Here is a 25585-nt window from a genome sequence, read left to right on the forward strand (position 1 = left end):
CACCCTCTGCCCTCCTGGGTTTTCTTCTCAAGATGGTATCTAGGTGAAATGAGGATACCTTCTAGCCTCATGACAGATAAGAGAATGGTCTCTAGTTTCTTTCTCTTTATATATTTACTCAATAAATATTTATTGAGTATTTACTATGTGCCAAACTTTATTTAAGGTTCTGAGGACAAAGCAGTAAATAAAGAGGCAACAACACCTGCCCTCTTGGAGTTTACATTCTAGGGACGCCTGTGCCCTGCTCTTCTCTATCCTCTGTTATTTTGTTAAATCTGCCTGGGTTTTACTGTTGTTGTTTATTTGCTTTGTTTTGTTTTCTAGTGGGCATCAAGCATCATCCCTATGAAAGTTTGCAATTCTTGTCATTTGCTTAAATTCTAAGGTTCCTTCTTTCTTCCGCCTCCTTGACCTGTTCTCTGGTTGGAGCTTTCAGCACTTCAGGTGATCCCTTCGAACTACATACAGGCTATGGGGATGAGGAGATGCTCTTGGGCCTAGTCGCAAACACTACCTCCCTCCTCTGCCCCTGCTGCCCTGCCTACCACCTCTCCCACCCACAACTGCCACACACTGGAAACCCAGCACCATGTGGGAGCTTTCGCATCTCTGACTCCTCTTTGGGCAGGGGTCCAAACCCCTCATTCCCTTCTCAGGAACCTGGGAAGGCCTCTTCATTTTAATTGTGATTCTGCAAAATCTCCATGGTTGAGGATTTTCTTGTATTGTTTTTCCTTGTTTGAAGTTACTGTTGTGATGACACCTTTTTTTGGAAAATTTAGGGTAAGTGGTAGCTTAAGAGTGTAGTACCTGGGAAAGCAGAAAGAATAGAACCTGGAACTCCACAGACTTTATTCAGGTCTCTTTATATTGCGCTACACAGGAATTAATTCCTGCAGCCCACAGAGTTATGATTGTTAATGTTGTTGTATTCATTAATCCCATTTTATAATTTATCAATCTTTAATGATTGTACATGTGGATTGTGGAGGTATTCTGCACTTGTTTGTGCGTATATGTAAATAGGTACACAAACTTTGCCCTTTTTACTCTCCCACTTTTCTTTCACAAAATGAGCTAGGATTATTTAGGAAGGGGACCTGGGGGATGGTGATTACAGAGATACCATGTTCTTTACTTGTTTATATTTATCATGTGTAATTATAATAATAGTTAATACTTTTTGCCAGATACTTTTTCGCAAGACTTTCATGGGTTACATTTAATTTTCACCGCAATTCTATTAGGTAGGTACTTGCTCTTTTTATCTGTATTTTATAGGTGAGACTAAAGCACCGAGTGATGAAGTGACAGGCAGAACTCAAGCTTATGAAAGGCAGACCTATATCTGGCTATAAAGTGTTATCTGTAGAGCCCATATATTTAAACTTGGGTTATATTATATCAAGTTATACTGTCTCTTTTATGTTCTCCATTTGCACTAAAAGTGATAGGCTCTCATTTTGTCAGACATTATCAAGATACAAAAGAAATTAAAGCCATACTCCAAAAAAAAAAAATTGACAATAGATGTGATATATCCAAATGATGAAATATTATTTAACTACTATATAGGTTGTGTATGGAGAGTTTACAGTAACTTGGGAAATAAAGTTTGAGAGAAAGGTAAAGGCCTGGACCCAAAATAGGTTGAAGATTTTTATAGCTGCTGGTGGAAAGGGGTGTACCTGCCATGGTCTTAAGAACAAGAAACTCAGACCAAGAGAAATGGCACATTTGGGGTATTAATAATCCTATTTTTTATTGTCAGCCGGTGAGCATAGCTTTGGATTAGTTTATTCTAGTAGCACCTGTTAGTTTAGAGTCATTTACAGGGACCGTGTCCTGTGGGAAATGCTCGCCATGGGCCACATGGTAAACACAGGGGAATTAGTGGTAATGTACTTATCAGGGTCAGCAGGACAGAGATGGCCAGTCTTGTGCTAAATGCTGCAGTAGAAAAAGTGTTCCCTTCTACTCCTCTGATTCTTCTTTCTTTGGAGTCATAGTTTCTCTTTTGTTCTAAAGTACTTATTACCCTCAAGTTTCTCTCCATTCCTCTATCAAAATTCTGCTTCAAATACCTAGGACTACAAGTAAAACTAAAAATCTACTAAGAGATATAAACAAAACCTTAAAATAGAGAGACATACTTTTTCCTGAAGATTTCTTACTACTAGCAAATGTTTTCATTTTTCCTAAAGTAATATACAATCCTATAAAAATCTCAATGGGATATTCTGGGGAAAGAGAAAAAAATATTTAAAGTTTATTTGAAAGGTTTAGTCAAGAATAGCTCCCAAAGAATCATAAAAGAAATAACAAAGGGGAAATATGCCTTATGATATACAGGGGAAAGTCTAAAATAAGAATCTTTTAAAGGTTTGAAATAGTATAAATCAAGAAAGAAATCACACAACTGCAAAGAAAGCCCTCCCCCTAAAAAAATCATTGTCTCTCTATAAGAACAGGAAAATCATAAAGCAATAGAGGAAAGATTAACCAATAAATAATACTAGATAACAAATTGTTTGGAAAAAAAATAAAAACATTAGATTCTCATATACCCATAGAACAAAACAAATCTAAGAATTAAGTACACAAATGTTTTAAAAATCATAAAAAATTGTGAAAAAATACGTCATAATATGATATCTTCATGGGTAAAGAATTTCTAGAAATTAAATATTAATTGGAAAAAATTACAAGGGAACAGTATCTAAGTTATACAATGTAAAAATTAGAAATAACATTTTTATATATAAACAATTTTATTAGAAGTGCCATTCAAAATATATAGGGGAGAATAATTATAACAATTATAGCTAAGGTTTAATAAACTTATCGAAGTCTTCTTTTGAATAAATCTTAAAAATCCTATCATTGAAAAATGTAATAACATACTAGCAACAAATTTTAAGAAAATAAATGACATTATAAAAGAAATGCAAACAACAAAAAATATTTTCTACAAAATTTGCTAAGCATACAATATTACATTACTCAGGAAAAAATATGAACTTAATGGTCCCACATCTAAATTTTAGTGAGATAATGCAACTTAGAACAATCTTTTTAGAAACTAATTAGGAATGTATTTCAGCAAACTTCCAAAACTTTAGTATTTAATACAATAATTTGTTATCTAACAATCTCTTCTAAGAAAAATAAATCAGAAATTTAAACAAGAAAATTATGTTTATGCAATGTGGACTTATTTGTCATGACAAAAAATGAAAACAGCTAAATTATGAAAAAAATAGAAAAATAAATATATTATGATAAATCTCCATGAGAGAATACTATGAAGCCATCAAATTAAGGATCTCAAAGAATAATATCATAGAAACCATCATAATATAGTATTAAAAAATAAAAACAAGATACAAGTTGTATATTTAATTTGACCCATTATGGCCTATATATATTATATATGTAATGCATATATTACATGCATGAAAAAATCTGAAAGGAAATGCATTAAATATTGAGGACTATTTTTGAGTAGTACGATTAGAAAGGTTTTGATTTGCATTTTACATATTTCTGATTTCTCAAGAAAGATAATATATCAGTATCTGAACAAATAATTGTACAAAAATATTATTCCTCCATTTAACTTTTTAAAAGGTTTCATCTAAAGGAATAAACTGATCATTATAATACCAGTCCTGAGATAGCAAGTTTAAGGAATTCATTTGTCATCCAAATGGGCTTTTTAATGCTCCTAGATTCACACTACATGGCAATTGACAATATTGCCAATATAAGTTTTAAGGTCAGATCAGCATATGGATACTGAAGTCTCACTTATGGAAAATATAGTTCATCCGTATATGAGGAGATTATCCAAGTGTCTCAAATGTAGTGGCAGTTTTAGATTACATTCATGATAATGAGACTCAATTTACTCATTTTTTGAAGCCAAGAAATTTGGCAAAGAATGTCATGGGGAGAGAATGGAAGAGAGAGAAGGAAAAGAGTGTGATCTCAGAGAAGCAATCACCCTGAATTGTAGTCTTGTCAAAGATGGCATACAAAAATCAGTATAGCTGAAGTTAATTTTATTAGCTATCTGAAATATACCAGGTCCCTTTTGTTGGCCTTCTGCCCTATATTATCCGGGTTGCATCACGAGAACACTCTACTCCACAAGGAGGATAAATCTGATAATTTTGGTGCAAAAGGATGAGTAAGTTTTACTCTATTTAGTTACCATAGTGGTGAGTGTTCTCTGAAAGCTTTGTTACAGTCCAAGCCCTGCTATAATTTACCAAGAAGTCTTTGGAGTCTACTTTCAAATAATGCCATCCTGAGCCTTTTGAGAATCCTGACTCTCTGTGATTTCCTCGAGATAGCGTATCAGGTATCTGACTGACATCATGGGAGCATAAGGGCATCTGTTGATGGCAAGGAGAGGACCATGGAGTCATATTCTCTGATAATGTTTATTCCGCATCTGTGATTTGTGTCCTACAAGGCTCTTGGGACTTAAACCACATGTGCTGTATTTGCATTAATGGGAACTTGAGAAGGAGAGGCCATAATACTATTAAAATGTTTAGCTTTCTCTCTCTCATCGCACAGACACATGCTGATAACTACTCCCAGACCTTGTATCATGGTACTGCAGGATGCAACTCAAGTGTATTTATTGTTTCGATACAAGGGACTTAAAAACAAATAGTTGCCATCTCTGCCTCTGATAGTTTGCCAGGCTTTTAACTTCTTTGGCTTTTCCCTCTTTAGATCATGGTGAGGTATCTCAGATGTATTCCTAACAGCTATTACCTCCGAGTCTTTGTTTCTTCTTTTATAAAGAAACTCTTGCTTTAAGGTATATTTAGAAACCCCAGGGTCTAAGCCAAATTCCAAAGAACCACATCCTAATTCTGCTTTCAAATGGCAGGAAATTACTTATCAGAACAGAATCCCCCACATGGGTTATTGATCACCCAGGCTTAATTGTCAAAAACATGACAAAAATTCTGGAGACTATCTGTAGGGTTAAATATCCAACAGTCAAATTACATATGGGGACATTTTGAAGCATCTTATAAACCCAAAGAGAGAAAGACAGAGAAAGCCAAGGAGCAGGGCTTGAAGATTGCATCTTTCATTACTCCTTAGGCTGGCCTATTTTCAAATTAACCCTATAGCGAGCCATAAAATCAATTTAGTGAATTGGGACCTGTATTTTTTAATGAAAAGAATTTTTAAAAAAATAGACTAGAATAAAAATATCGGAGTACATTACATATAGTAAGGGGAAAGTATTGTTTCATGAAACTTTTGTTTCAATTGTATAATATGTACACAGGTATACACGTGTACACATACACACAGTATATATACTATTTTATACAGAATAATGGATAGATGGATTGATCGATTGATTGACAGACAGATAGATAAAACTGTGTGTATGTTTCTCACAAAGAGAAAGAAAGAGGGAGTGGAGGAAGAGGTACTAATTAGTGATGTAAAATGTAGTTTTTACCATGGATGGCCAAAAAATTTGAAAGCCTTCACCAGACTAGACCTCCTGGGCAGTGGCTTCTTTAACTTTTGAATAAATTCTTCCCTTAATGCTTCTCTCATCTGCTTTCAGGTAAATTCACAAGCTACATATAAACATAATCTAATTAAATCTAAAATATTTTTAGAAAACTTTATGAATGAAACAGTAAGATGAGGATCCAATGTCATGAGCCATTCATTAAGAGTAGCTAGTTACAAGCCAGATACCAGTTCTAATGATGGGAGTACGTTCTCTTTAATGTCCTGCGCCTCAGGACACCTGAGAATGACAAGTCGTACGACAGTTCGTAGTGAGCCTCAGAAACTGGGGGAGCGGCTCACGGTATTGAAGACCTTTAGATATCATTTATCCAGGGGTTATCTGTCCAGGATTATTTCTTAGGAGCAGGAATAACCCAGTTCATGGCGACAGAACCATCTTGATGAGGCAGGCAAAAAAAGTACAGTTGGGACAGGTGCTAGGGAAAAGTTTAAACTGATAATATTAGAAGGAATAAAGAACCAAAAACTAAGATGATGGAAAACAGCCCACATTTTTAATGTTAGAGTGTGAGTTCCAACCTGAAATAAGAATATTTAACAAGGCAGTTGGATAGTTGACGAGGACATGAAAATGGCTCATTTTCAGATACTTATATGATTCTCTGCTTTGAATGCAAGGGTGGATTATTTGATTAAACGTCTAGTGGTTTAATTGGATGGGACAGAAGGAAGGTGGAGTTAAAGAAAAGAGTGGGGCAGTGAGAATCGGGGAAATGCTCAGCGGAGCCCCAGTCCCGCAAGGGATACAGGCAAAAAGGAATCCTGTCAGCTGAGAGAGTCTGGTGCACCGTGTAAGCCACCAGAATAGGGAATCAGAAGCCAAAAAACAAAATGAGGGCAAGAGTTACAGAACTGACCTTCAGCCAAGACAGGATGCTGAGAATCAGAGCATTTTCAACTATCAGGACCTGAGATTACATCAAGTCACCTAAGAGTGAGTTAAAGGTCTGAATACACATGCCAAGCATCCCAAAAGTCTAGCATCAAAAATCAAAGGCAGAGAAGCAAGTTGCTTGAGCTGTTTTGAAAGGAGGGAAAAAAGGTTGAGAATCAGAAAGAGCCTTAGAAAGTGCAGGAGATCATGCAAGAGACATTCTACATCAGATAGAACTTGTGTATCGTCTTTCAGAAAAGTTGCAATGGCACAACCTTAGAAGACAGTGCCATGTTCACAGTTAGGGAAGTTGCAATACAGATTCAGCTTTAAGAGAATATTTCCACTTCTCTGACACTGTGGTATGACTCTGCTGATATCATCTGCAGAAAACTAGCACTATTTTCCTCTTGTCTAACATACCAAATCAAACATGTTTCCTAAATATTAAGGCCTTTTTTAAATCTGAATACCACAACTCTACAATATTAACCTAAGTCAACTGACCTATCATTCATCCTATCTCCCTTTATTGAGGACTTGTGGTATTCCAGGTGTTCAGCTAAGTGATGGAGACACATGGTCTTCGTCATCAGGGAGCTTGAAGTGTAGCAAGGGTTAGAAAAGAAAATTAAATAAGTACAATAGAGAGATGAATACCATAACGGAGTAAGTACATGCTACTGGAGGGACATTTCTTTTTTGACTTTCAGAAGTTAGAAGAGCCTTTCCTAAATAGCTGATGTCTGAACAGTTTCCTGAATAAAAAGAAGGCGTTTGCAAAAACCCAGGAGATAATCAATGACTCACTCAATCAAATAATAATACTTTTAAGTAATTACAGGTACTACGCGAAATTCTTTTGCTGCATTGTATTTCATATAACAGTAGTCCTATGAGGTAGGTTGTTTTCTTCAGATTATAGGTGAAGATAGTGAAACACAAATATTCTAAATAACTTGCTCAAAGTTATGCAGTTAATAAGCAGAGGACTTGAGGAAAAAAGGTTAGAGACAGAAAGAGAAATCATGAAATGCTTGATAATCCATATTAAATAATTTAGGTTTTATCTTGAAGAAAATAGTGATTCAGTCAGTGACTTTTAAACCACAGGTGACAGATATGGATTTGGATAGATCATGTGTCTATAGTTTATAGGAGGCCAGCCCCATCACCAGTAACTTTCAAATTACATGTGGAACTCTGTAAACAGATTCCTAGGCCTTACTCCAACTATCTGATCTTTTAAGTCTCTGTGAGCATGAGCATCTGTCCTTACAAAGATCTCCAAGGATGATTCCGATATCATTTAAATTAGGAATTTACTAATAGGTGGATGTAAAGAGCGGATTGTAGCAACACAAACTGACACTAGGAAGGTCTGACAGGGAATAATGGTATCTTGAATTAGAATAAGTACCAAGGAAGATATCTGAACTAGAGATGTAGATTAAGGATTTGTCAGTTAGTAACTCCAATTAAAAACAAAAAAAAGCAACGGTGTGGGTAATGTCATTCAGGAGTATGTTCCTAAGGGAGAAGAATTGTGACTTATGAGAGAATGCTGACGAACACCTCATTTAAAGGATGAGTGAAGGGAGAAGAGCCCACAGAGAACTTAGGAGCAGTTTCTTCTAGAGATGCCATATTCTTTCTTGCTTCTGAGTCATTGTACGAGTTATTCTTGTCACCTGTGTTACTCTTTTCCCCTTCTTTTCTTTCACTAAACCCCATCTGTCCTTGTAAGAACCTTCTCTAACATACTTCCTTGAGGGTTCCAATTTACCCTCAGAGAAAATGATTTGTTTCCTAAAAATTAGTATGTATGTTCCATCTTGAATCATGATTAATTATTGTTTTCCCATCTTGTTCTTATATGTTACAGTAGATTAAAAGCTTCTTATGAGCAAGGGTCACTGATTCTATTTTGAGGAAGACTTCGCAGCTCCTAGAATTGGAATCTAGGAGGTGTTCACTAATATCTAAAGGTCAATGCTTGCTGAATGGCTCCCTAGTGTTGTGTGTGATGAATAGTGATCTATATGTCCCAATATACACAAAGTAGACCTATTGTCCTGCTAAAATTATGAAGAGTGCCTCTTTAGCCTTCAAAATTCTCATAGTGTAGGCAATAAATTATATAGTCACCCTACTGATAATGTAATATACATATGTACATTATATGTGTAGATAGATATTAAATATATATTTATATATATCCATAAATAATATATATTAAAGTCTAGCATTTTTAAATAGTACTATTTCTAACACAAATATCATGGGGGTGGGGGAGTAAGGATTGTTAAGGTTTTTTCACACATTTAGCATGGAGTAATGTTTGTGTCATTCAAGATGTCATATGTCTCCATTATTAGATGGATGTGGCCTGCTTCTCAATTGATAGATGTCATTGTTTATTATATAATCACAAGTGATTTATATATTTTAAGTACTATTAAATTATATACATACTATTTTTATATATATTACATCACTAAATTATAGTTTTAGAAATACCAAATACTTTTCATGTTTGTTTAAATATAACCTTTTGAATAAACAGGGATTTTCTCAAATAAGCAGAATTGCCTTTTTTTTCAATTTATTTATTCCTGTAATTCATGGGAAAAGAGAAATTTCTACTTATTCATGAACTTCTAAATACACATATGCTTAGTCTATCATCCTTAATGAATGATGACACTGTTTTATAGAGGGCAGAACCTAGCTCATCATACTATTGATGAAATACGATTTCAAAATTTTCAGAAACCAAAAGTAAGATTTTATTGTAGTATTAATTTTACTTATTGAATTATGAAGTTTGGATTCCGGACAATAAAAATTCACTAATTGATCCCCAAATCCTCAGCTAATGTTTGTTATTCTTCTCAGACCATATAGTGAGACATCAGAGAAGGAAATAGACACCACTCTTTCTTGCAATCCACACATTCTCCAAGGGCAATTCTCAGTTCCCTCATTTTCCAGGTCAAAGTACATTAATCCTGTGAGAATAGTTTATCTGTGTCCTAGCTAATCTGTGTTTACTAGAACAGCACAGAGGCACTCTGTTTATGTCTGACAAAGTAGTTATAAATCACACTTCTTCAGATCATAACTACACATTTATCTTTAGCATATATCACCAACTGAGTCATTTTGATGTAAATATTGCACCTCTTAAATATAATGATGATAATAGAGGCTGTGAATCCACAGATTTGCTCAAGTGCTCCCTTTCAATAACTGAAAATATTTAAATCACAGAAGCTTTAACATCCTATGGGGAGTGGCAGACAGACGTGTCAATAGAGTGGGACCTACAAAAGTTGCAACTGTTTTGTCTGGGTAATGAATAAGGCAGACTCACTAGCTTCCGCAAGGGAATTATGGTACTTTTTCTAAGTTGATAGGTTTTGGTTATGCTGTGACCAGCAGCCCAGAAGTGACTGATTGGAGAGAGTCCTCAGCTCTTCATTCCTTCCAGCTTTGTCATCACATAGAAACAGCTCTTTAGCAAAGGGTTGTAAACAACACAAGGTAGACAATAGTCTGCAGGTTTCTTCATTTAGTCCAAAAACCTGTGGGAATCAGCCAGCTTTCTGAGACTGCTAAAGAGACCATTTTTGAATAAGAGGTCTTCGAGATTATGGAGAATCTACATTGTGGTGGCGTTACCATCTCTTATTGTTTGGCATCCTTGTCTAGAAACTTTTGGTTGACTGTGATTTTACTTGAAGATTAAAGCACAGATTTTTATATGTATCTTCTATTCTCTGAATGTAAAAAATATAAAATACACCTACATTCACTCCTAACTGGCAGCATTGTAATTTAGCAGATTTTTGTTTTTCACTGAAACCTGGAGTTGAATTTTCTTGAGCCGGAAGGCATTCAAGCTGCTGTTTTTCACTCAGCTATATTTCTCTATAAGCATCTAATTGTTTCAAAAAGTGATGTACAGTATGCAAAAACCTGAATCTAATGCAAATAAGCCTGTACAGCACTAAAGTTAACAGGTGTTCTCATTAATGTAAGTAGACATGGAACAATTCTTGAATGTTTTATAAACACTCATAATCGTGGCCAAATATGTTACAATAGCATAGAGATACTTACATACTACAACATCTTTTATTCTTGTTGTGCAGTCTCAGAACTCATTAATAGGAGACATGTGTGAGTACTAAACTCGTGGCAACAATGCCTGTTTCTGCTTAAGTTACCGTATCTTAAATTAGCTAATATTTCTAAATAAAATTATTGGTAACATATAACTACTGACACCCATCCTCCGTCCTCCAACAACTTGCTTGTTTATTAATGTTAATAGTGCTTTAGTGAAATAAAGGGTTACAATGTCGAGGGACCAGCAATGAGAACCTCTGCATTATTAAGCTTCTCTAAAGACTTGACACATTAACCTAAGGATTAACCCTTGAAAATATTAAACTTGTGTCCAATTTCCCATATTCTCAACTCTAAATTAGAAGAGTCCATACATAGGGTGAGACTCTTGGTTGATCCCTGCAAACACATGGTGGCTTGGAATATAATCAAGAACATTCTATGTTAGCTCTGTGCATTAAAACACAGACTCACTCAATTGTCAGAAGTCTGGGACTTACTGACTGATAGGAAAATATAGTCGTGGATTGCTGCTCTCAGTCTTCAAAATGGATTGCCTACTCAGCTCTGATAAAAGTATTATCAGTAGTTGTCAACATAAACTGCTTACATTGCCTGAAAAAAAACCACAATGGTACTATAACTTTCAAAATTGTATTTCAATGGACGATATGTTAAATAAATTATGGTATATCAAACAAGAGGCTATAATGCATTTACTGAAATGTATAAAGTAAATAAGGTTGATTTACTATTTACTAGTATCCCTTAGATGTGGGTTGAACAGCCACTCAGTGGGTAGACAATTGCCCTTGGCTTCAGAGTGATTATAATGTAGTGGGAGGAACAGAGAAATCAACAGGGCATTGCCATATAGACCACTATGACCTAAGATGAAGTAGAGCAGGATATAATAGGAGCACTTAGTAGGGACATCTATTTTTAAGAACTCTTTTCTGTAAAGGTGACATCTAAGTTGATTTGAATAATTTGACAGAGGAAGTCAGAGGGTTCTGGGCAATGGAAAGAACCTGCTCTAAGGGGAGAAGTAAAAATTAGTATGGAATAGCTGGGCAACAAAAAGAATTCAACATGACTGGATCAGAGAGATGCAGAGGGAAATTTGGGGCAGTGTCTGCAGAGCAGGTAAGGGGCAGAGAGCATAGGGTCTCAGGATCTGGCAGCCAAAATTTAAAGAATTTGCATTACAGTGTAACAGCTGTGGGAAATCTCAGAATTATATCAAACAGAGAAATGAGATGTTCAGATCTAAATTTCAGAGAAGAGAAAACATAAATAAGATGGCGAGGGGACTAAAAGATATTGTAATTAAATCCATGTGGGAGATGATAGTAGTACAGATAGTTAAATGAATTAAAAAATGTTTATAACAGTACACATTATCATTAGAATATAAACATGTATGTAATGTTTGCCCATTGGTGAAAAAAAATATAGAAGGACAGACAACAATTCAGTATACCTTGGGGAAAGGGAAATTTTGTGTTTATGTTATACTTTTGTATTTGTTAAAAATTTTAAATTGCACATTAGTTAATGATAGAAATAATAAAAATCACTCTACTTTGAAAATAGCACGGGCAGCAGATTCCCAAATACCATCTGACTAGATGAGTAATATTGCACAATGAACATAGCTCAGGCTAGAAGATGATCTGTGTTTGGCAGGGACTGATTGAGTGGTGGTTACCAGTGAACACAAGTCTTAGTGTAATTAGTTTCTCTAGATGCAACTACTCCCCCCAAGTTTAAAATTAACGTTAACAGCAATAAAACTCTAAGCTGATATCTTTATATGCCAACTGCTTTGATTAGTCACTTTTTCAGTCGTTTTTTATATGAGCACCACAGGCAAAAGTTTTGGTGTAGCTGACTACAAAACTGTGGAAACTGCTAAACTATCTACTAATTACTTGGATAGTATTCTTTCATGAATATTGAGAAGACTGTTTCTCAGTGCTTAAAATATTTTACTGCAGATAAAAGAATGAACACAAGTTTTTGTTTGTTTGAAATGAATTTTGGGTCGGGCATTTTGTTAATAAATAGAAAGATAGAATGGGCAAATGATATGGGGTGTGAATGTTCACTACAGGGCCACTTTTGTTATGCAGAACAAATCTGTGTTGTAAGAATGCGTGGACCAAATCATCTGGGTGTCAAAGGTACAGCTCAATTTCAATTAAAAAGCACTGTTTCTTCAAAGGTTGGCCTTAAACCTTAGATTTCGGAATGCACTTGAGATCTGTCATATATGTAGTCCAACACTTGTTTACTTTCCATTAAATAAGAAATTGCTTACATGGGCAGGTTATTTTGATATGATGACACCACTGAGGGTTTCAATAAATGTACAGGAAAATCAATCAACCCCAAACACATTGAAAACATATCCAATAAACATCTGGAAACTAATGAACGCACATTTGTTAACACAGGGGGAGTTGTGGAAATGCAGGATCCATTTTTGCTTAGGCTTATTTAGTAGCATGTGGATTTAAGAACATTTCACAGAGTTAGAAGAAACAGGGTAATTATAACATAAGGTTCAGCATCTTTAAATATGTAGAACATTTTCCATTGCTTAAAACAAATATTCCCTAAGAAAGTATAAAACATTTTTCTGACTTGCAAAGTTTTTGCAGTCTATCATTTAAATTACTTAAATAAAGGGAGCTTTACTGCTCCCCAAAGCTGAGAATATAACACCCTCCATGCATATTAGCTTGATCTTCTTGACAGACCAGAAAAGTGTTTGTGTGTGCCAATTAAAACAAAAATGGATCCCTAGTGGCTTGTTCCTCACACAACTTCTGAAGACTGCTATCATTGTTTGCTAGGGTAACCCTGGATAAGGCTGCTAGCCAAAGTAAACAAACTTTTCAAAACTTTCATGACAGATGGGGGTTACAAATGCATTTTAATAAGAGAGTTGCCAAAGCAACTTTTTTTTTTTTTTATAATCAGCATATATTTACTTAACATCTAGCAACATTGGGAACACAAGGCAGATACTTTCTCACAAAATGTTTTAACAAGTAATATTTTTAGAAAGACAAATTGAAGACCTTTTACTTCTAACTGATATTTTACCCTTAGTTTTATGTTAACTTTACTCGACATGTTAAGAAAAATGTTAAGAGTTACTCAGACCCCACTGTAATTTGAGACAGACATGCAGTTTGATAATGGAATTTCTTTGGTGGTCATAAACACCTTTGAGACCAAGTATTTTAACTATTAGTATAACTATGACAACCTTCGTTTGATCAGCTATATCAAATAAGAGTGTGATGTATGGTGAGAAAAATGTGAATCTCAGAGTTTTTATTTTTAAATCATTATTGCTTCAATGTTAGGTCTTTATATATCACATTGATAGAGCCAAAATATGTATCTATAATTTTTGCTGTTAGAATTCAATAAAGATAAGGTCAAAATTAATATCAACGATAATTTATATTCACTTTAAATAAATTTAGTATGTTTTGACATAACTTTTTATATATACTTAATTCAAAATAATGACTTCATTATGAAGTCTAAAGTATCTCCAAAAATAATAGTAATTACATTCCCTTCCTCTTAAATGGGTAATCTACTTACCTGTATGATGACTGTAGCTACATCATTTAACATTTTTTATGGCTCTTTGGATATCCGATATATTTTTTTACACATTTTCTATATATCATTTCAGCTTCATTAATATGGAATAAATTTTCTTTAGGTTCATAGTCAAAGATTGATCCTAAGTGAAATGTGAAAAATATTTAGTTCAAACTTGGGATTGTTTTTGTCAGTTAGTCTCTAAAGGAGTTTTTTGAATGCCTCAATTCTGTTTTAGATATATTTTTTCATAGCAGCATACTGATTATTTTTGAGGAAAAAAGGAAAAAAAATCTGAGTAAGGATGTTGGTGATCTTTTAAAAGTGTGGTATTTTTAGCATAACAGTAAAGATATGCAACTTTTGTCTAAGGTTTATATTTCGAATTTCACAACCAAAACCAGAATCATCATGGTTCTTTCCCCACATACACAGAGTCTTTGACTGTACACAACTGTTTGCTAAGGACTAGTGAACTAGAAATCAGGATCTTTGTAATCTCTTAATTCTATCATTTAAAATGAGCCAATTTGATAGAATGGCATTCTCATTTTCTTCATTTGCTTCATTTTCTTCGTTTGTAAAATTACTTTATGATAGTGGAGGGAAGCTGCACTTGAAGAATGTTTATTATGTGCTTTGAGATCATTAAAGCTGATATCACTTTGCATACCAAGTGGTTGTATTCATATCCTTAATATACTAAAGTTCTAATACAATCAACCTTTAACAAATAACCTCTCATGACCAACAGTTTATGCATTATTCCATGATGTAAATGTGTCTGCTGTAATTACTCCCACTTCTGAAATCTTGACATGAATATTGTCTGTGCCATTCACATTGGGACTTAGTATAAGCCATTTTCTATTGTTATTTATCTTTATATGCATATGTCCTATTTATCCAAACCGATTGTGAGCTCTTGAGGGTGGGGGTTGTGTATCCCTAACTTCTATGCGCCTTGCACTTAATGGATGTTTAATTAGTTCTTGTTGATGATCTGGGTGATGTTTGGTCAGAAATACATCCTCTCATTTTCCTGAACAAAGAATTATTTGTGTGATTGATTCTACAATAGTAAGAGTGCTGCTATAAAAGAAGGAACACATGTCACTCATTATCTCCTGTGTCTTTGATAGTCTCTCAGTATACATTTGAGGTCAACTGAAACAGAAGTAGCCAATAATATTTAACCACTAAATATATTTTACTGATGAGATATCTATCTATAGCATAAAGTTGTCCAATGATCATTATCAGATTTATTTTACTATTATTTATGAAAGATTTATTTTGCTATTATTTATGAAAGAGTAACTAAAATGTCTTCCACAGTGTTTGTGAAGCTATGACTAGGTTTAATTTGCTTTCTCATTCTTTATTTTTTCCTAATTCTCCAGAATAAATTACAATCAGAAAAAAATTGAAGTTTTAAAACTTTTTGCTTCTATTCTAGAAAACCAAATTATGGAAAATTTTAATAGTATAGATGCCATTCTACATACTAATTTCTCATTTAATTTAAAATCTAACATGGGAAAAACTAACTGCCAGAATCCACATTGACAAAGGTGATATTTTATTGACAATATATTGAAAAGGTCAATACTTAAATAAACATAAATGCTACCTATTAAAACTCATTTAAAATGTTTTAAATTAGTTTAAAAGTTTAAAATAATACTACGTTTGTTAAATAACACCTAAAAAACAAATTTCTTCTCATCTGTTATCAGTGGAGTTTGGAGTTTGATATACGTGCCTCCATCTTCAGAGGAACTATAACAAGGACAAGACCAAGGTTCTTAGCCCAAGGGAAGGCTATTGTTGAATTAATAGCAAAAAGATTTAAGGAATGTGTCTGTTCTGTATTCTCCCAGTGGATATGCGTATATAATTTTCCAGGCATACATTTGTTACCAGCAAGAATTTAAATGGATCCTTATTTTACTATGAAAATGTTTGGGGCAAATTTCCCTAGACAGGTAAATGAGGATATCTTCTATTGAGAGCACTAGTACATTTCATTAAGACTGCTTTGGTGCCAAGATAGATCCCTTTCAAACAAGACATGGTGGAGAAAAGGGATTTCAAGAGACATTTGTCTAAAAGGAGGCTCAAAAGCAAAATGGAGGCCAGCAGATCTTACCTAAACTCATCATATTTTCTATCAGTTTTTTCTTTATCCACTTAACCCTAGCATCTGTCACTTAAGCAGAACATAATATAGAAAGAATACATTAGTATAGCTTAATATCAAATCTTTTATGTTTGTTATTAGTTCTACATCACTTTAGATTGTCATCAGGAGTTGTTCGATCAAAAGATTTAGAGTAAACGTTCTTTACTGATGTCTTTTTTTCCCCCAAGGGTGTTGAAAATTCGATTGTTCAAAGTGTAAATATGATTCAGAAAACCATTTATCAGAAAACCTAAAGAGGTAATGCAAAAAAGGGGATAGAAAACCTGAATTAAATGGGCTTTACCAGTCAAAGGCTTTGAAACTGCTTTCCTGTGAATGACTGGAATGGAGCAGAACAAAGTCAATTACCGACTGTAATTAAGAAGTAGATGCATTTAAACTGTAGAGAGCAGTAGCAGACTTCTCCAGACTGCCTAGTAACTCAAAAGATTAGTGGGAAGACAGAGGGAAGGATGTGAACTGTATCTTTCTGATAGTATGTTTTGAATGAATTGCATTCATATAGTTCTCTGATCCAGTTTCTCAAAATGAATTTATAAATCACTGATTACGTACGATTAATGCAGTATTTATTTGGACAAATAAACTTTTAAAATACACTTTGCTTTTGATTGGTGCGCAGTAAAAGATCATCTTTGCATAGCATGCACCAAAAATGCAAATGCACTGCTGAAGTACTTATATTTTATCACTGTTTGAACTTACTAGACTGAGAAAAGAACTATGCTAGCTCTTTCTTAAACCCTCAGAATACCGTAAATCTAATTATGTGTGTTTCTTGTACTTTGAAAATGTTCCTTTTTCATAATTTTAATAATGGTTTATTTATAATGGCAAGGAAATAGACTGTAGATTGTATTTGGGCTAATTCATTTTTCTTTGTGTATGTTAACAAATTGTGACGTTATATAATACATTCATAATCAAAATATTTACATTTAGATAGGATGAAGGTAGAGGTCAAGGACGTTACTAGTTTTCTTGGGTTAGTTAGAAGTGACCTTATATTTTTAGATATTACTATTTCTGTGGCAACACTTTATAAAGTAAATATTTGGAACTTTATGTAAGTAAAGAACATTGCAAGCATTTTCAGATAATTAGGCAAACATCAGCTTAACTGTCTTTTACTGGAAACATAAAACAGAAGACTATTTGGAGGCTATTTTGAGCCATCTCAAATTTTACATACAATTTTACTTAAGAACAGAGTGAAAAAAAAAAAAAAAGAACAGAGTGATTGACCCTGGTAATCTGTCAAATTCTAGTGTGGATAATTAATTTTCTCTTATTTTCTAATCTTTTACTTCTCATAATTGCATATACTTTGGATAGTTCCTCTCTTTACATCTGTGAAAAGTTGGAATTCATCTCACTCAAGAATGGTTGCATTGCAGTACTGAGTGATGTTGTATCTCTATGTAGTTTTTCTAAAAATAAATGACAAATGAATATTTATGTGTATGTATAATCAAAGATTTCTTTAAAACTCCAAAATCATTGTTATTAAATGTTGCCATAAGAATTATTGAAATCTTCAGAGTGAGCTATTCTGGGTAATAATTGTCACTTTAATGGTAGAATTATGGAGACATCTGAAGCATGATTTGTGATTCCCTGAACCTGTGCCACATTTCAGTGTTCACCTCCTATTTAGAGCAAGTAAGGCTGAGAAGAGGTGACTAGCTTCTGATTGAGTACATTGAAATGTCAGTCCTCTAAACCTCTGAAGCCATGGTTGATCTGTGACAGCAGTCAGGAAATGTTCATCTTCCTGTTGAAACAAAAAGTCAATAATATAAAGGGAAAATCTTCACAGTTCAGAGCGATGGCCTAATGCAAAAAGCATGTCCACACCCATTCTAATCAAATTCTTCTCTAAGTGGCCCTTTATGTGTGAAATTAAGAACATTGCTCTGTTTCTATAGGCTTGCACCCCTGTCACAATTCTGGGGAAAAATAGATTCACTGCAATGAAAAAATGTATAGTTACATACTAAATATTGCCAACTACTTAATAGCTCTGAAAGTCTGGGATGTTCGTTTGATAAATACTCTCCATGAGATGTTCAAATATGTAAATAAACTACCATACTAATATATTCCCTTTATGGGGAAACTGGTACTTTATTACTTTCCTATAGATCCTTATGATAGGAAAGTAGAAATAGCCAAATGTTATTCATTTGAATGACGTTTTAGAAAAGTCTGCATTAGTCTCTTTGGTAAATAATCTGTTTTAGAGCCCTCCATAAAAGGAAATCAAATATAGAGATACTATTAGATTTGAAAAAGACAAACAGGAAAGAGCCAAAAGTGCAGAATAAATTCTGACACACCCGAGTGCATTTTTCTGAGGTTCTGACTTAAGTGGATACTGTCTGCATTATTCTGAACTTCCTGGCTTGCTTCTCCTTGAGCTGGAGTAATTCGGCTTTAGTACTACTTTGAGTTAATCATTCTATTATTAAAACAATAATGTATTAGTTATGAAATGAAAAAACAGTTTATAGTGAGCAGTTCAAAATGATCCTAGTCCTAGTCTCTCAGTTCCCAGAAAGACAATTACTGGAATACAAGAAAATATTTCAGTGTATTAAAGTATGTTTTTTTAAAGGATATATAAAGTGTGTTTTTTCAAAGAATATATATTTTTTTAAATGTAAGAAGGATCTATTTTATTTGGGTTGCTTACCTGTTAATTATTTATTTATTTTTTTAGATCACAACAGTATCAGGAAATGAGTTCCTTCTACAGTCAGATATTGACTTCATCATATTGGATTGGTTCCACGCTATCAAAAATGCAATTGACAGATTGGTATGTATTTGTTTTGGCTGTTACTTTTATTAATTAAAATGTAGTCATTTAAATCTTATTGTTTAGGCATATAACACACATTTAAATGGATTCTATGGACTGAGAAATATTAAGTTATTTTAAGCTTAAACAGAGTCCACTAAAAATATTTCAGCAGACAGGAATTGTGGAACAAAATGTCATTTGATTTCTCTCTTTTAAAAACACAGTGCATTCATTTTATTTTATTTTTTTTTTATGAAATAACATGGACATTCATTTACTAGAGGCTGTAAAAATCACACAAGCACTTAATAACTACCGAATTTCCACATTTTCGTTTTATGAAGTCTGTAATACATATTCTTGAAAATAAATATTGATGCATATTTAAGCCTATACTCACTGTTACAATACCAGTAAATAATAATCCTTTGTACTGATTTTCATTGTTTTTCCAGCTAAGCTAGATTGTTCTTCTCATGAAAATTACATATCTAGAACTTCATGAAATTACCTAAATCACACATTCAGAGTATGTTTTAAAAAGAGTCAATGATTTAAAAGTACTCATTTTATAGTGATTCTAATTCTAGACCAAACATCTAATTTTAGGACATTAATATTTGCAAAATCTTGAGGAAAAAGTATTTTTGAGAGCTTTTAATAAAGTGTACAATAGGAAAATACATTTTCTGTGTGATTTTATTGCTATTTAATTTGAGTCTTCCATTATATCATTTTGGGACTACAACTTTAAAAAACAAAATAACAAATTTACTTTTCCCCATCTTCAATATATACTCTTTTCCAGGAATGTGTGAATGCCAGTACTCCTTCCCTGTTCCCCTCCACACACATGCATTGAGTTTATTGTTATTAAGAGTGCATTCTGGAGTCAAATTGCCTGAGTTTGAATATTGGTTCTATCATTTACTAGCTGTGTGGCCTTAGGCAAATTACTTATCTCTTTTGGCTTCAGTTTTCTTGTCTGGAAAGTAAGGATAATAACAATAATACCTACTTCATAGGATTACTGTGATGATTAATTGAGTTAATGCATGTGGAGTTCTTGGATTAATATAAAACATATAGTAAGCACCATAGATGATAGATGATAGATAGATAGATAGATAGATAGATAGATAGATAGATAGAAATATAAAACTATAATTAAATTTGAATACTAAGCTTAGCATAGAAGCCCCATCCCAAAAATAATTATTTTAAAATTCCTTTTAAATCTAACATCAAAATAGATCTCCAAACTATTTTTTAAATTCTTTCTTCTTTGTAAAATTATCAAGCTAATTGTCTGTTATTTCCAGCCAAAGAATCCAAGTAGTCTACCCAGAAACCTGGAATTATTCAAAATCCAGAGATCCTCCAGTACTGAGTTACTAAGTCACTATGACAGTGATATAAAAGAACAGAAACCAGAGCATAGAAAATCTTTAAGTAAGTATTTTTTTTGACTTGCTCATTTTAACTCTGTCCAAATGCAGTGCTTATGACATATAAATGCATTGAAATGAGATTTGAGCCAAACTCATAGTACTCATGGAAGATCCATAGCCATTTTTTGGCCAAGGATTCATGCACTGGAGAGTAATCTGGATGCTTTGCTTGCTTCATTGTCGGTAATGCATTTTGAGAAAATAATTGTCACAAGGTTAACAGTTTATAGTGAGCAGTTCAAAATGATCCTAGTCCTAGTCTCTCAGTTCCCAGAAAGACAATTACTGGAATACAAGAAAATATTTCAGTGTATTAAAGTATGTTTTTTTAAAGGATATATAAAGTGTGTTTTTTCAAAGAATATATATTTTTTTAAATGTAAGAAGGATCTATTTTATTTGGGTTGCTTACCTGTTAATTATTTATTTATTTTTTTAGATCACAACAGTATCAGGAAATGAGTTCCTTCTACAGTCAGATATTGACTTCATCATATTGGATTGGTTCCACGCTATCAAAAATGCAATTGACAGATTGGTATGTATTTGTTTTGGCTGTTACTTTTATTAATTAAAATGTAGTCATTTAAATCTTATTGTTTAGGCATATAACACACATTTAAATGGATTCTATGGACTGAGAAATATTAAGTTATTTTAAGCTTAAACAGAGTCCACTAAAAATATTTCAGCAGACAGGAATTGTGGAACAAAATGTCATTTGATTTCTCTCTTTTAAAAACACAGTGCATTCATTTTATTTTATTTTTTTTTTATGAAATAACATGGACATTCATTTACTAGAGGCTGTAAAAATCACACAAGCACTTAATAACTACCGAATTTCCACATTTTCGTTTTATGAAGTCTGTAATACATATTCTTGAAAATAAATATTGATGCATATTTAAGCCTATACTCACTGTTACAATACCAGTAAATAATAATCCTTTGTACTGATTTTCATTGTTTTTCCAGCTAAGCTAGATTGTTCTTCTCATGAAAATTACATATCTAGAACTTCATGAAATTACCTAAATCACACATTCAGAGTATGTTTTAAAAAGAGTCAATGATTTAAAAGTACTCATTTTATAGTGATTCTAATTCTAGACCAAACATCTAATTTTAGGACATTAATATTTGCAAAATCTTGAGGAAAAAATATTTTTGAGAGCTTTTAATAAAGTGTACAATAGGAAAATACATTTTCTGTGTGATTTTATTGCTATTTAATTTGAGTCTTCCATTATATCATTTTGGGACTACAACTTTAAAAAACAAAATAACAAATTTACTTTTCCCCATCTTCAATATATACTCTTTTCCAGGAATGTGTGAATGCCAGTACTCCTTCCCTGTTCCCCTCCACACACATGCATTGAGTTTATTGTTATTAAGAGTGCATTCTGGAGTCAAATTGCCTGAGTTTGAATATTGGTTCTATCATTTACTAGCTGTGTGGCCTTAGGCAAATTACTTATCTCTTTTGGCTTCAGTTTTCTTGTCTGGAAAGTAAGGATAATAACAATAATACCTACTTCATAGGATTACTGTGATGATTAATTGAGTTAATGCATGTGGAGTTCTTGGATTAATATAAAACATATAGTAAGCACCATAGATGATAGATGATAGATAGATAGATAGATAGATAGATAGATAGATAGATAGATAGAAATATAAAACTATAATTAAATTTGAATACTAAGCTTAGCATAGAAGCCCCATCCCAAAAATAATTATTTTAAAATTCCTTTTAAATCTAACATCAAAATAGATCTCCAAACTATTTTTTAAATTCTTTCTTCTTTGTAAAATTATCAAGCTAATTGTCTGTTATTTCCAGCCAAAGAATCCAAGTAGTCTACCCAGAAACCTGGAATTATTCAAAATCCAGAGATCCTCCAGTACTGAGTTACTAAGTCACTATGACAGTGATATAAAAGAACAGAAACCAGAGCATAGAAAATCTTTAAGTAAGTATTTTTTTTGACTTGCTCATTTTAACTCTGTCCAAATGCAGTGCTTATGACATATAAATGCATTGAAATGAGATTTGAGCCAAACTCATAGTACTCATGGAAGATCCATAGCCATTTTTTGGCCAAGGATTCATGCACTGGAGAGTAATCTGGATGCTTTGCTTGCTTCATTGTCGGTAATGCATTTTGAGAAAATAATTGTCCCAAGGTTACGGTCTCCTCTTACTCCAAACTTCTGAGTCTCTGAGTAATAACCATGGTGTTCAGATTAGTGACTGATTTTGATAGTGGGGAATGTCAAGCGTCTCTAGACCTTGGTGTGCTGACTATTTGATTTCCACACATTAAAAGATGTATGAGTGACCATCACATTTGGCCCAACTTAAACTACCAGGCTATGCTACTTTCCACACTTTCAGACCACCAGAAAGATTTAGAAATATGGGGTATAAATTAGATGTTCTCTAAAGTCACATCTAATTCTAATATGAAATGAATTTGGAATAAAAAGGACCAGTCTCACCACTGCTATCATCATCTTGAGTACATCTCTTAACCTTTCCCATCCTGTTCCTTCCTCAACAAAAGAGTGATATTAAAAGGTGTCACACTTATCTCATAGAGTTAGTTTGAGCCTCAACCTCCTGAAAGAAGAAGTAGATATCTTTGGAATCCGAGAAAACCAATTTCCTAGTCTCAAAAGTTATAGTACCTTTACTGGATTATCTATCTAACTACCTCAACTTTCGGAATCGTCATTTTTCTGCTATTTTTCTTTGCCAAAAGTGCAGTGTAGTTACATTAGCTTTTTTAATTTAGAGAGAATTCCATAAGTAGAGAAGGCCTGCTAACAGAATATCTGCATATTTAGTTGTGTTAAATTGGAGTTTAAAATGATTAGTATTAATGTCTTGAACTACATGGTGCTTTGCAAAGATGTTGTGGAGAGGTAGAAATGTCATTTAAAAAGATTTTACCACATGATGGTACTGTTAAGAATTGTCTCATTTGAACATTTTCTTTTAACTCCTGGTCAGTGTCCACTTTTACTTAGTATAGGATCAGACATAAGGTAAGATTTTAGAATTAGAATTTAATTATGAATATATCATTAATGTTAACTATGTAACTATTTTGTAGTAGATATAAAGGATGTATGAACAATGATCAGTAGATCTGGAATCTCATATTTAATTGCTGTTTTGGAGGAGACCTTGATACACCTCTAAAGCCTGGAACTCTGGAAAAAATAGAAGTTTGTAAAAGTGTCTTTAAGAAACATTGAGGCAAATGGATTTTTTGTTCAATAGTCATGTGAAATATTTTTGGATGATACTGGGGAAAAAATTGCTACAGAGAGAATACCAACTACTCCTCTTTAGAATTTATTTTTAATTGAGAAAGACAATTACTTGTTTATTTGGAGCTTAAGGTCAATCCTGTCTAAAGACAAGGGAAAAGACACATATGACTGACTCTTCATTTCAAAATGTACCTAAATGTATAATGACCTCATATTCACCATTTCCTTTGTAGTTAAAAAATAATGATAGCTAGTAAATATTGAGCATTTGATGTTTACTAAGCATTTTTCTAAGAGATTGTCTTATACCAACTTACTTCATTATCCCGCTAACCCAATGAGGTAGGTACTATTTTAACCCTGTTTTGTAGATGAAGCACAGAGAATTAAGGCAACTTATAAACACAGGTTATGGAGACAAGTTTCAAAGTCAAGCAATCTGATGTTAGAGGCTGTGCTTTTAACTATTACACTATGAAGAGAACAAATAAAAGGTAAAGTTAGTTTATCAACCTTGGACTTAGAAGGAAATACTATATTAAAATGGGATCCATAGAAATCAGTAAACTTAAATAGGGACCGAAAAACATATTAGCAAAATAATTAAAACCAAATATTTTCTTTGGGCTTTGATTTGACTATTAAAACAAAAGGGTTATTCAATCTTTAATGCTAGCCTTAATTTTAGAAAATTCATCTTTTCTGTGTTTTAGTGGATATTTATAGTTGTAAGTCTTTGTTAAGGCTAGTATATTTTTTGCAATGTAGAGTAAGTTAATATCCACCTATTACTTTGAATTAAGTTTACTCAGTGTAAATTCTGAGTTGGAGTATAAATTCTGAATAAACTTAATTCAAAGTAATAGATATATTCATTTTCATTTGAGAGACATAATGATTTATCCACCCACACAGTATCAAATTAGACTATGCATTTGAAATAGTGATTGGCACATTTTACATTGATGTTTTTTAAAATATTTTTTTTCAAGTAGGAAATATGCTGTGTGAAACTCCTCTGATCTCAGTGCTAGATTTGAACACCCAAACTTAGGTTTTTAAAACATGCATTCAGTTTATGTTACCCTCTTGAGATTAAATAATTATGTAGAATTAGAGATTCACAGTATCTCCTTCCTTATTAGTAGTCTAAGCACAAACTTTATTGTCAGTTTGCTGCCTTTGGCTTCCTGTGCCCTTGATGTTCCCACGAGTTTTGTCGCCAAGATTGTAGACAGATAAAGCCAGAATTACTTTTTTAAAAGCATGTGAACATCATTAGCAGCTAACAGGTGGTCATTTCATTGTCCAGTTTTTCTGTATAACATGAGGGGGAAAATGTCCTTTCAGTGAGTAAATTCAGGAAGTTAATGCTTAAATATACTTTTCTTTTTAAAATATGATTCTAACCTGCCAACACTATTAAGTACTAATCAGATATTTTAAGATATCAGTTGAATCGAATAGACAAGAAGCCAGAAAATTCAGTGTAAGGGCCAAGTCACTGTGGGAAGTTCAGGACACCAGCATGGGATGAGAGTGGAGAGCAGCTCTCCAGGGACGGCTGTTATGGAAAGTAGAGAGTCAATCAAAGAAAATGCTAACATATT

At 33.2% G+C, this 25585-nt stretch overlaps 1 protein-coding gene across 1 annotated transcript in view; it reads left to right on the top strand.

Moving 5' to 3' along the window:
• ARHGAP15 (Rho GTPase activating protein 15) overlaps positions 1-22980 on the top strand; it is a 303245-nt gene extending 280265 nt beyond the window's left edge. Inside the window, exons 7-8 of the mRNA XM_025039513.1 lie at positions 19153-19251; positions 22537-22980. Coding sequence (XP_024895281.1) covers positions 19153-19251; positions 22537-22683 — 246 coding nt within the window. The 3' untranslated portion in view covers positions 22684-22980. The remainder of the gene's footprint in view (positions 1-19152; positions 19252-22536) is intronic.
• Positions 22981-25585: the final 2605 nt, after the last annotated feature.

This window comes from Pteropus alecto, unplaced genomic scaffold, assembly GCF_000325575.1.
Source record: "Pteropus alecto unplaced genomic scaffold, ASM32557v1 scaffold3, whole genome shotgun sequence".
Lineage (NCBI taxonomy): Eukaryota > Metazoa > Chordata > Mammalia > Chiroptera > Pteropodidae > Pteropus > Pteropus alecto.